Below are 12,277 nucleotides of genomic sequence, written 5' to 3' on the forward strand. Positions count from 1 at the left end.
TGCATGGTTTGATCTCCTGCCAGCAGTGTAGAACTATACCATTCCTTACAGAAATACTGGCCAGATCATTAATATTGACTATTGTCCATGATGAGGAAAGTTCTCTATTTTTTAATTGGTATGTACAATTTTCATTAAACAAAATGATGGCTTGATTCTTTGGATAGGCCATAAGCAATTGGGGCTTCAACTCTTGTACACCCAGGAATCAGCACAGTAAAAAGTCTCCACTGGCAGCAATCACTTGAGTGACCAGCTGCAATGCTAGACATAACAGAGTATAGATGGACTGTTGTATTGGGGCAAACATTGAAGGGACTGTGCTGCTCACCCCTGTTTTATGGGCCCATTATTCCGAAGATCCGAAGGATACAACTTTGATGGGTTTTTTTTTATATAATAATGAGAATATTTCAGCTGTTTTCAAACTTGCAGTTTTGATGCAGTTTCTGATGCCATTTCCAAATTAGACTCATAGAGGTATTGGGGATGCATATGATTCTATTCTTTATACTTGTTCTTCTTTTTGGATCTGCATGATGAATCCAGTTTTATACAGATTATATCTTTACATTTAGTGGCTACTCCTGTCTTAAAATGGCTAAAAACGGAAACACTTGTGTGGAAAGAAAGGATAGAAAGGACCAGATTCTGAAAAAAAAAAATTGAATATGAAAACGGTGAAACGTTACATTAGTGAGGCTACTTGATGTAGCCATGCCTTTAAAAGATTGATTTTTAGATCACCCTTAAAATTGGGTACACTAGTAAATAATCCAATTGTTTGGGTAGTGCATTCCAGAAAACTGGTTCAACATGAGAAAAGTCTTGGAGATGGGAGGGCAGGTTCGAGTTATGGAGGATGTTATATTTGATCAGTTGTTTCTGAAACCAGATCATGGATGTTAAGCATTCCTAATTGTCTTTTCTGTGCACGGAGTGTGCTTTGTCCTAGTCTACATTCTCCCTGCACAGGCACTATTTTGTCAATCTAGCTATAGAGGTAACTGCAGCCGTCCCTTTTTACTGAAGCATATCTGCATCCTCTTCTTTCTCAGTATAAATGAAGACCCCCAAGAGTCAGACCCACACTGATCAGAGAGTGATTGCATAGCCTATAATAATGCCATCACTTTTCACAATATTTCTTATCGGTTGCCACTCAAGTACGTTTTGGTCCAAGCAAGCCACCTGGATAGGAGTTTCATTAGTATTGGAGCATGTCCTTATGGTAGATGTGCCAGATGCTAGATGGAGTTTGGATCATGCACGTGTGGTTGTGCATGATCATTTGCATCTCAGAACATAAACTGCTGTTAGCAGTGACATACAACAGTCTGATATTTCTTTGGAATACATTACAATTCACAACTCTGGAATATGGTCATGCATATCCTTATCGTGTATGCCTGTGCCAGTCAAACGAAATGAATGATATAGTTGCCGATTTGAATGGATCGTTAAAGGACAATAAAGTGGAAATCGCATAATGGTCACTTTTCATTGCATTTTCTTTTCGTGACGCCTATTATAAGAGAAGCAAACAGGTGTAATTTAAAAGCAAGCATTTATTTGAATGCAAATTCCTTACAATTACATGCCGCTTCTTCTGTAGAAACCATTTCTTGCCTAACAAGGGGCCTTTACCTGACTACATTGGAAGTCTACTGACAAAGAAGCCAACAGTCTAAACTGCCAGGCAATAATCAGGAGGAAAGCCGTCACTTCACCCAACTAGCTGTTGTTTGGCTGCTTTCTGACTGGCATTATAATGAGGAAATTATCCCAATCCAAAGAGCAGAACTATACAACAACTAAAGCACTTTCTATTTCTCCAACAAGGAGCTTTATATTTCTAAAGACATTAACGAGTAGTGGAAATTTCAAATACTCTATGTACAGAACATATGGAGGCTCCTTTCACAGAGAAACCAGTCATTTATTAAAGAAGGCTCTGCTTTTATGTAATGCACACACAAGAGGTTTTTATGATGAGCCAGAATTGTGCGTGAAGAGGGAGAGGAAGAAAACTGTACTTTTCACCTGTCAATCACCCTCTCGACAATTGGTTGGACTCAAAAGTCACAAATGCTTCTGCCAAGTCAGAAACGTCAGATTTGACAGCAAAAATAAAAAAAGAGAACAAAAGGTTACTGAAATATTTATTTTTGTCCTTCACAATGCAAATGGTTGCCTAAAAAATGCAGTTGAATTGCTGGTGGAAATTTTCCAAAGCAAAGATTCTAGACCGTTCTATCCGAATCCGGATAAATACTGTGCTCTGTGCCTGTTTTCAGCCATCCCAATCGTTTGACCAGTGTGTGGCAATTAACATGACGCTAGCAGAGAAAGATTGACTTGTTTTGATGGTTCCACTTCTAATGATGCGCCAATTATATTCACAAAGGATACAATGTAAATATCAGTACGGAAAATAATTGGCAATGAACTTCAAAGCTTCAAGTGTCCATCATTTTGTTCTTTCCATTAAAACAAGCTCATCTATTAACAAAGTAAAGAAAGGAATAACATTTTTTTCCATTATTATTTACGTACTAATACCATCTATGTAGGATGTTAGATATGTTGTTCCTTTCTTTAATGGATTGTCTGATGGATATTATAAATAGAAGCTGGTCAGTCATTCATTTGATCAATGCAGGTTGGGCTGCACTGACGTCTCGCGATCAGCTGATATTATCAGAGAATTTCACCCTTGTTCTTATATTCCAACCACTCCCAGGGCAAGCTGCCTCTTTAAACTGCCTGGTAAAATGCATCCATACATACATTTCAACTATGGCAGGGAAAGACACATTTCTTCACTACCAGGCAGGAAGCCACAATTCATAAATTATGACCACTGCAGAGAAATGTAGAATTACATGCCATTGATTTACATAGATGGCCAACCATACCAGGTTCCAACATAAGAGGGCTTATGACATCCATTTGTATAAGAAACATTATTAACCAGAGGAGAAAACTGGGAATCATAGTCTGCACATATAATAAGAATGCGTCAAAGCTAAAATCTTGCATTAAATAAGTTTTTTTATTTTTCCAAGAAAAGTTAATAGCAAGATTATATCACATTTAATAATATATGAATCACATATAGATTTATACAAGGGGGGATCCTGACATAATGCACTATGGTCCGACACCAAACATGGGAAAATTTCAATATCCTATAATATTCACAAAAGAAGGCTTCACATAGATTACAATCATCAAGGACATATAGTCCAATATCAAAGACATAAATACCTTGTGGGCATTCAGAGTATCAATAAGGATAGATATACATGCTGCCGTAGGAGTAGGGGAATTTCAGACAGTCATTATAGTGACGAAATCACAGGGTAAAGCAAGTTATTCCCCGACACAACATGCAGCAATACAAAGGTTAAACATAATTACCCATGTTCAGGTGGATGCCAGTGTGGAAAACGTGCCCCGACGCGCACGTTTTGTTAGCTTCCTCGGGGGGCCGTGGTGTAATGTATAAGAAACATGTAATTCTTTTATTGTGAGGCAAATAATTTAATTATTGCTAATAGTGATGTGCGAACACTAAAATGCTCAAGTGCTCAGTGCTCGGACGGGCTCGACTCTACATTGAATATAATGGAAGTCAATGGGAAACTCAAGCATTTCCAGAAGACACTCCTAAGAGGGCTGGGGAGGGGACATAGAAAAATCACTGAAATGGATGGAAATAGCACTCATCTGGAATGGGAACAGCATAAGGAAGAGAAACTGAAGAAGGATCAGAGTGAGGATTATGTGGTCCAGACTCTTGGCTAGTGAGACTGGGCCATGTGGCAGACTGGGTGGTGCTGGTAAACATACTGGAAGCATTATCTGTGATCCAGCCAACCACCTGGTCGCATTGTTCTGGCTTCAAGAGTGGTGTCCCGTGCCTCCTGCAAAATGGGACAGGAAGCTAGGTCTCTTGGATGAGCATGTTGGTTGTGCTGCTGCAGCAGCCACAGTTTCACCTTGCCCTCGGCCTCTGCATGCAGCAGCAGCATGTGCACTTCCCCGTACCTTACCACATACCTTGCACATTTTAAATTAGGTAGATACGCTTTATGCCTGCAAACATTTTGATACTAATAAGGAAAATAAAATATGTAGCCCTGAACAGGACTTTTGGTTTTACGTTGCAGCAGCATTGTAAGTATAGAAGGACTGTTTTACAATAAACCCTGCCTATATGCCTGTTCTAATCCCAAAATATCCCTCCTCCAGCAGCTATCCCTACAGTGAATGCAGGTATCAGCGGTTTTACCACAAAAAAGGACAGTAATTAGCCTTGAAAAGTACTTTTAATTTAGATTTTAGCAGCTGTATAAGTGTAGAAGAACTGTTTTGCAATAAACCCTGCCTATATGCCCACTCCGCTCAAAGTTCTCCATCCTAGATCATTTTCACAGGTCTTATATAAGACCTGATGACGCTGATGAAAATGCAGACACACTGGCACTATGGTTTAATATGAGTTTTGGTGAGTGACAGACTCGATTTAATTAAAATTACCAGTCATATGAGGTTACAACTACTATAATATTGCACAGAAATGGCTCAGTACAAGAGTGTCTCTGTCTTGTGTTGAGATTCTGAAATAAATAGGGCTGAGCTGCAATAACAGACACAGGACAATGACAAAGTTGGCAATGTTTTTACTAAAGCTCAAGGAACTTCAGCGCTTGTGCTTTTCCATTGTGATCACACATTGATGGTACATCCTAGCAAAATGTCATCAATCTTTATAAGTGCAGCACTTTAAGTGCATGATTTATGAAAAGTTTCTCTGAAAAAAGTTTTTTTTTAAGAAGATGACACAAAATCAATGCATAACTATTATTTTACTTCTCATCCTCCATACTTATTTTTTTACTTTTAGGAAAGATGTGTAATTTATTGACAGGATGTCTACAACAGGCCAGAAGTCTCTAAGTAAAAGCATTCTAATAATAATAATAAGATAAAAAGTATATAATATAACATGTATAATAATGTAAATACCAAACCGGATTCACAATTTTCATCTAATCACAATAAGAATATAATATCTGGGCTCATTAAATATACATTTAATAAAGTTCTGTTTATTGATGGACTCTTGAATGAATCATGCCATATGTGTGATCTGGGGGTCTTTGACCCTGGGGATGATGAGGTTCAACTCCAGTTCTCTTTGGATTTTTGACTACCCATGTGTAGTCCATTGAATTTAATGTCATATACAGCCAATGCACAGACTTTCCCATTCCCACCTACCACTAAATGACTTGTTGTTAAGGTTTATCAGTGGAAATACATTGCTAACACTAAAAAAACAAAATTAGAATGAATGACTGTAGAAAAAAACAATTGACCCGCGCTCATACATCGATCTATTGCAGCTAAGCAAAAACTTACAAAACTTAACATGAGGTTCTTAGTCAAGATTCTGATCAGACTCTATGAAGCCCACTGCCACGTCACGGCGAACCTCTGAGTGGGTCCTGGACCTTAAAGGTTCTATGGGGCGACCAGCTGGAAAGTGATACTGTACCTGCAGGGGGTGCAAAGAGTTATCACACAGTATGCATTCTTTCTACAGGCAAAACTCCTATGTCTCCGGGTCACAACACCCCACAGGCTCACACCACAGCAACAATGGCCACCACACCAATACTAAATTAATGGAACTAAAACAAGTCACCGACCACATGGTCTAATTCAAAATAGTGGGAAAAAAAGTTGGATCATTTTTCAGTCTTTTGCTAATTTAAAAACACCTGGGCCAAATGGAATGAGTCTTATTAGACTGTATGAAGTCCCTGGTGGTGTGGTACCACCCCAGCACTGGTTGACCCACAGCACCACACCTTTAACACTCGAAGTCCCAGAGAGGGGTCATTTAACATTTCTACCATTGGAACCCTATGGAGCTCGAAATTCCTGGGACTTCTAGTGTAAAGGTCAGATTCCCACTAAGAGGTTTACCTTGACATTTCAGTGGGCTTCATACAGTCTAACCAGAAAGTTAACTCAGTTTTGTAAATTTTTGGTTAAGTGCAATAGACTAGTGTGTACATTTTGGATGTGCGGTCTGTGTCGTTATGTTATATGAGTGAGCCGTATCTGCTTTTTATCACTACACCTATCCTTATACTCTCTCTATATCTACAGAGCTGTCTGTGGAGCTCGCACTAACTCTGATTTTGAATCTCCTCATATACAAAAAATACCAGAGAAAGGGTGTCCATCATTGTGAAAACCTAATCTTTTAAGGCAATGTAATTATTAAAAGACAGGAGCAGACTATAGTCTATACGTATGAAGTGCAAAGGCAAACAACTTGTAGGTATTAGGTTAAGTCAGGAGCCATCTTTCACATTAGTAATCCATCTGGCTCTAAGTCCTTGTATCTATAAAAGTAATAGCTCATAACAGTTTTGGCTGAGTTCCTTCATTGGATTCTGCTTTTGAAGAGTCTGGAGGAATATGATCTTTTATCATAAAATGTCTGACGGTGCATGCATCAGAAGGGCTTACCGGATAAAGATGTAATCTCGCACTGCCAACACAAGACTTTCCATTGACTTTCCATTAATTCTTCTTGCTTCTTTCTACAGATCTCCTACAAGGCAGTCAGTTCCTTTGACCCAGAAATAGATTTATCCAATCAAAGTGGCCGGATTATAAAGCAAGGAAATGAAACGCACTACCTGTTCTTTGGACTGTATCCTGGCACAACATACTCTTTCACAATAAGAGCCAGCACGGCAAAAGGCTTCGGCCCCCCCATTACTAGTCAGTTTACTACCAAGATCTCAGGTATTTCTTTGAATGATGGAAATAGTTTGTTTTATAATCTTGGTATCTCTACTTGTACATTATTATCTGGCTTCTGAAGAAAATCCAGACTGGTGATAGTCACTATGACAATAATGTGATGTGGAAGCTTTGCAGCCGGCAGATAAGACTTCAGAAGTGAATTCATGACAAATATCTACAAAGTCAAGGCTTAATGTTCAATGTGATGCACCTGAGCTTCTCTGGGTAATATCAGCAGCGCCAATAAGCATGATGTATGTATAGTATGGCTTATTTTCCTGCTGGGCTATTATGCAGAAATGTATCATAGACTTGGGATACAGATTTATTATCATTGACTTAAAGATTAAGGCATCCTAAATCTAAAGGCGCTAAGCTAAAGATTCTTCACATTTATGATTGAGGCGATTTGGCATGTTACAGACTTTTTACTTCTTTACTTCATTTCTTGTGTGACTTGCCTTAAGTGGTTAAATTGATATGCAAATGGCTATAGTAGCTCTGAAGCCTCTATCACTCCAGCTCTATTCTCCAAATGTCGATAGAAGCTCTGAATCCTCTATCACTCCAGCTCTATTCCCCAAATGTCGATAGTAGCTCTGAAGCCTCTATCACTCCAGCTCTATTGCCCAAATGGCTATAGTAGCTCTGAAGCCTCTATCATTCCACCTCTATTCCCCAAATGTTGATAGAAGCTCTGAAGCCTCCATCACTCCAGCTCTATTGCCCAAATGGCTATAGTAGCGCTGAAGCCTCTATCACTCCACCTCTATTCCCCAAATGGCTATAGGTGCTCTGAAGCCTCTATCACTCCAGCTCTATTCTCCAAATGTCGATAGAAGCTCTGAATCCTCTATCACTGCAGCTCTGTTCCCCAAATGGCGATAGTAGCTCTGAAGCCTCTATCACTCCAGCTCTATTGCCCAAATGGCTATAGTAGCTCTGAAGCCTCCATCACTCCAGCTCTATTCCCCAAATGTCGATAGAAGCTCTAAATCCTCTATCACTCCAGCTCTATTGCCCAAATGGCTATAGTAGCTCTGAAGCCTCTATCACTCCACCTCTATTCCCCAAATGTTGATAGAAGCTCTGAAGCCTCCATCACTCCAGCTCTATTGCCCAAATGGCTATAGTAGCTCTGAAGCCTCTATCACTCCACCTCTATTCCCTAAATGGCTATAGGTGCTCTGAAGCCTCCATCACTCCAGCTCTATTCCCCAAATGGCTATAGTAGCTCTGAAGCCTCCATCACTCCAGCTCTATTCCCCTCCTAGCGCCACTTTTTTTCTGCTTGTCTTACAGCCTCTATGTTGTGTGAGTTTAGACAAATGAGAACAATTCACTGAAAAAAGAAAAAAGATTGAAAAAACATCTCAAAAGAAAAAACAGCCATACTTACCAATACCATGTCAAAACACAAATGCACACCAGGATGCAGCAGGCCCCCATGATAAATGCAAGGGCAGCACAGGTGTAACATACTAAGAAAACAACCACTTACTAACACATTGGGTACTTGGCCGGTATGCCAACTGCACGCAACAGATGCTGGATGTAGAGGTCCTGAACTGGTGTGGTTACACGTGGTCTGCGGTTGTGAGGCCGGTTAGATTTGTTGCTGAATTCTCTGAAACTCCTTTGGAGATGGCTTATGGTAGAGAAATGAACACTCAGTTCACGGGCAACAGCTCTGAAGGACATTCCTGCAGTCAGCATGCCAATTGCATGCTCCCTCAAAACTTGTCATCTGTGGCATTGTGCTGTGCAATAAAACCACACATTTTAGGAAGACCTTTTATTGTGGCCAGCCAAAGGCACACCTGTGCAATAATCATACTGTCCAAAGAGTATTTTGGTATGCCACACCTGTGAGGTGGATGGATTATCTCAACAAAGGAGAAGTGATCAGTAACATAGATTTAGACAAATTTGTGAACAATATTTGAGAGAAAAATGCCTTTTATGTGCATAGATCAGAGTCCGGCAAATTAAAACTGGGCGCAAAAAAACAAAAGTGTTGCATTCATATTGCTGTTCTGTATAGATATAGGAAAGTCATTTTTCAGCCTATTCTCCATCTCTGTTTCCCAGCACCGTCTATGCCAGCGTATGATCTGGAAACACCTGTGAATCAGACGGAGAGCACACTGACAGTTCTACTAAAGCCCGCTCAGAGCAGAGGCGCTCCAATCAGGTATAAGAAAGACAAAAAAGATCTTCTTAAAAAAAATTTAATTGATTAATTTCTTGAATATGTTTCTAGGGATTACTTTTTCGCGCAGTGTACACTGTGTAAATCCATGTCTGTATTAAGACTAATTAAATTAAATAACAGTCGTAAGGAAGGCACTTTGATGAGCATTGTTTAAATCATTTGATCCAGATGCAAGTGGCTGATTCTTTGAAGATGGAGAACAAAGCGGCAGCTCCGGTGTGTGGGTGGCTTATTCGCTCCAGCAATGTAATTGCTTGCTGTTATCAGCAAAATCCAGGGTTACAGCACATTTTTCATCTGGATTGTTTTACACTTACCAACTTTCAATATTTACCTATGTAAAGACTTTGCCCAGGTTAATTGTACCCTTGTGTCACAGTGTGGCAATAAAGCAGGAGGTGGTCTTTTTTAATGAAAACCCCTGCTCTATGGACACATCTTATGTAGCAGCTTACGACACAGAACATCCACTTTCATTTTAGAGTAAGGTGGGTTAAAAAGTATGTAAGCTTGACTCTACACGCTCCATAAATGTGGTTGTTTTTCTTTTTTTGCAGCATTTATATGAAACAAGTGCTTTGTGATTCCTAAGTTGTAGATAAGGTTTCCTGAACCTTGTGTTCTCACCATATCGGGCTTCACTTGCAGAGGACACTTAGGGGTACTTTGCACACTACAACATCGCAAGCCGATGCTGCAATGCCGTGCGCGATAGTCCCCGCCCCCGTCGCAGCTGCGATATCATGGTGATAGCTGCAGTAGCGAACATTATCGCTACGCCAGCTTCACATGCACTCACCTGCTGTGCGATGTCGCTCTGGCCGGCGAACCGCCTCCTTATTAAGGGGGCGGGTCATGCGGCGTCAGAGTGACGTCACACGGCAGGCGGCCAATAGAAGTGGAGGGGCGGAGATGAGCGGGACGTAAACATCCCACACACCTCCTTCCTTCCACATAGGCGGTGTGAGCCCCAGGACGCAGGTAGGAGATGTTCCTCACTCCTGCGACTTCACACACAGCGATGTATGCTGCCGCAGGAACGAGGAACAACATCGTAACATCGGTATTTCCCAATTAATGGAACTGACCGACGCTACACCAATGATAAGATTACGACGCTTTTGCGCTCATTAATCGTATCATAAAGGATTTACACACTACGATGTCGAGAGCGACGCCGGATGTGCGTCACTTTCGATTTGACCCCACTGACATCGCACCTGCGATGTCATAGTGTGCAAAGTGCACCTAAGGCTGATTTCACACATCCGGTTTTTGCTATGGGGCACAATACGGCGCTTTGCGGGAAAACCGCATTCGTTTTTTTTTTTACAGCCGGGTGCGTTTTTTCCACATAGACTTTTATTAGCGGCAGATTGTGCCGCATGGCCTTGCGTTGCGTCCGTTTTTTGCCGGATGCGGCATATTTAGCCGATGCAGTGGCCGGATGAAACGTTCAAGTGAACGTTTTTGTCTGCGGCGAAAAAAACGCATTTACAATGCAAGCCTATGGATGCCGGATGCGGCGTCCTGCGGCAAAAACCGCATCCGGCCACCGGATGCGGTTTTTTGAACTGCGCATGCTCAGTATCAAGCCGCATCCGTCAAAAAACGGACGGGCCACATGGAAAAACTTATGCAACGGATCCATTCTTTTCACCGCATCCGTTGCATAGGTTTTTGAGCCGGATTGAGCTGCACTGCAAAAACCAGATGTGTGAAAGCAGCCTAAGTAATACAAGTGTGCTAAATGGATCCTTCTTAAGGGATTGCTATTTTTGCTGGCGCTTATTAGTTGCATTACATGATATCAAGTTGTTTTCTTAAAAATTATAAATGTAATTGAATGTCAGTAGAAAGAAGACATATAAAGTCCACCATAAGCCCTATATCCAATGTGTAACATACCAACATTTAAGGTAGATGTAGGCATGCTTTGATCTCTGACAATTCTCAGAAGGAGCATGCGCTCTACACTACCAGGTATAGCAAGACTGACTGGAGTCAAGTGTCAGAGCGTGTCTGCCCCCGTCCTGAGTGCACTGACACTGTGTGGGTGCTGCTGGGCTCTTCCAGTGTCAGGTGGCGGAACAGGGATTTGTGTTTAGTGATGGAAAGCAAGTCGTTGTCCAAGAAGATCAGGGACAATGTTGGATATGCAATAAGGAGGGCATAGTAGTTCACTGACCTCTTGGCCCCACCAAGGGTACACCAAAACACCCTCATTTATATATGAAATAAAAGTCAAATTATTTACATCTACAGGACTAAATCTATATTTCTGGTACATGTATTGGTATTCTGATACGGGCTAAGTCCCTTATATAATGGACATAATTTCCTTTATGAGAGTGACAGACTTCTCCTAATCTGTGATCTGATCTGTAGTCAGTCTTTTCATCATGGATTTCTGCAACTTTATATGGCAAAAATAGCACAGATGAAATGATTCTTATTTTGTGAAAACAACAAAAACTCTAATTGTAATTCAGATTAACCCCACTTAAGCGGACATTTTGCCAAATTTTCATTGTTGAACTGGACGTAAGATGTAATAGTGACTGCAGAGTGGAATAAATTATTGTTAATTATTATTTCACCACTCGAGAGTGGAGACGTTAACAGTCAAAGTATTTGGACACTGATGAGTTTAGTTTTGCAAAGTCAAAGTGAGTGTTATTAGATAGTTTTCATTGGGGGGTGTACATATTTTCCCTGTAAAAAGCTGACTAATCATAAGCAGTTAGCCACACGCAGAGGAACGAAGAACACGCCCAGACCATAGCTTTGAGTAGATTTCCCAGTGTAGAGGTAATAATACAGCTCTGATCTCCTGGTCTAACCTCCTGTATGAGTTGACGTGGGGAAGGGGCAGTGCAGCACAGTTTAGCTGTGTGACATTACACTTTCAGCTGCGCTGTTCCTCCCCTCACACGGACTCATGCAGATAATCAGGGCTGTATCATTATACAGTATCACAGACACTTCACAAACCTGTTGTAAGCTATTGTGAGGACATGTTTTTCTTTCCTTTGAGTGTTGCTACTTTCTCATGATTAGACAGCATCATACAGGGAGACAATATCCAAGGAGACTCTGTAAATGCCACCAGAGAAAACTGTGTGATAATACCCACCTGGACTTAATGAAAATTAACTGATTAAGCTCCAAATACTTTGATTGCTAATATCTGCACATTGTTATTACAAAGGTCACATTGTATTTTAC

At 40.7% G+C, this 12,277-nt stretch overlaps 1 protein-coding gene across 7 annotated transcripts in view; it reads left to right on the top strand.

Annotated features, from left to right (window-relative positions):
- PTPRM (protein tyrosine phosphatase receptor type M) overlaps positions 1-12,277 on the top strand; it is a 993,494-nt gene that overhangs the window by 512,797 nt on the left and 468,420 nt on the right. For all 7 annotated transcript variants that reach the window (XM_075314524.1, XM_075314525.1, XM_075314526.1 and 4 more), the window contains exons 10-11: positions 6,633-6,834; positions 8,926-9,028. In XM_075314524.1, the coding sequence (XP_075170639.1) occupies positions 6,633-6,834; positions 8,926-9,028 (305 nt within the window). The remainder of the gene's footprint in view (positions 1-6,632; positions 6,835-8,925; positions 9,029-12,277) is intronic.

The sequence above is a fragment of the Anomaloglossus baeobatrachus genome, chromosome 6, assembly GCF_048569485.1.
Source record: "Anomaloglossus baeobatrachus isolate aAnoBae1 chromosome 6, aAnoBae1.hap1, whole genome shotgun sequence".
Lineage (NCBI taxonomy): Eukaryota > Metazoa > Chordata > Amphibia > Anura > Aromobatidae > Anomaloglossus > Anomaloglossus baeobatrachus.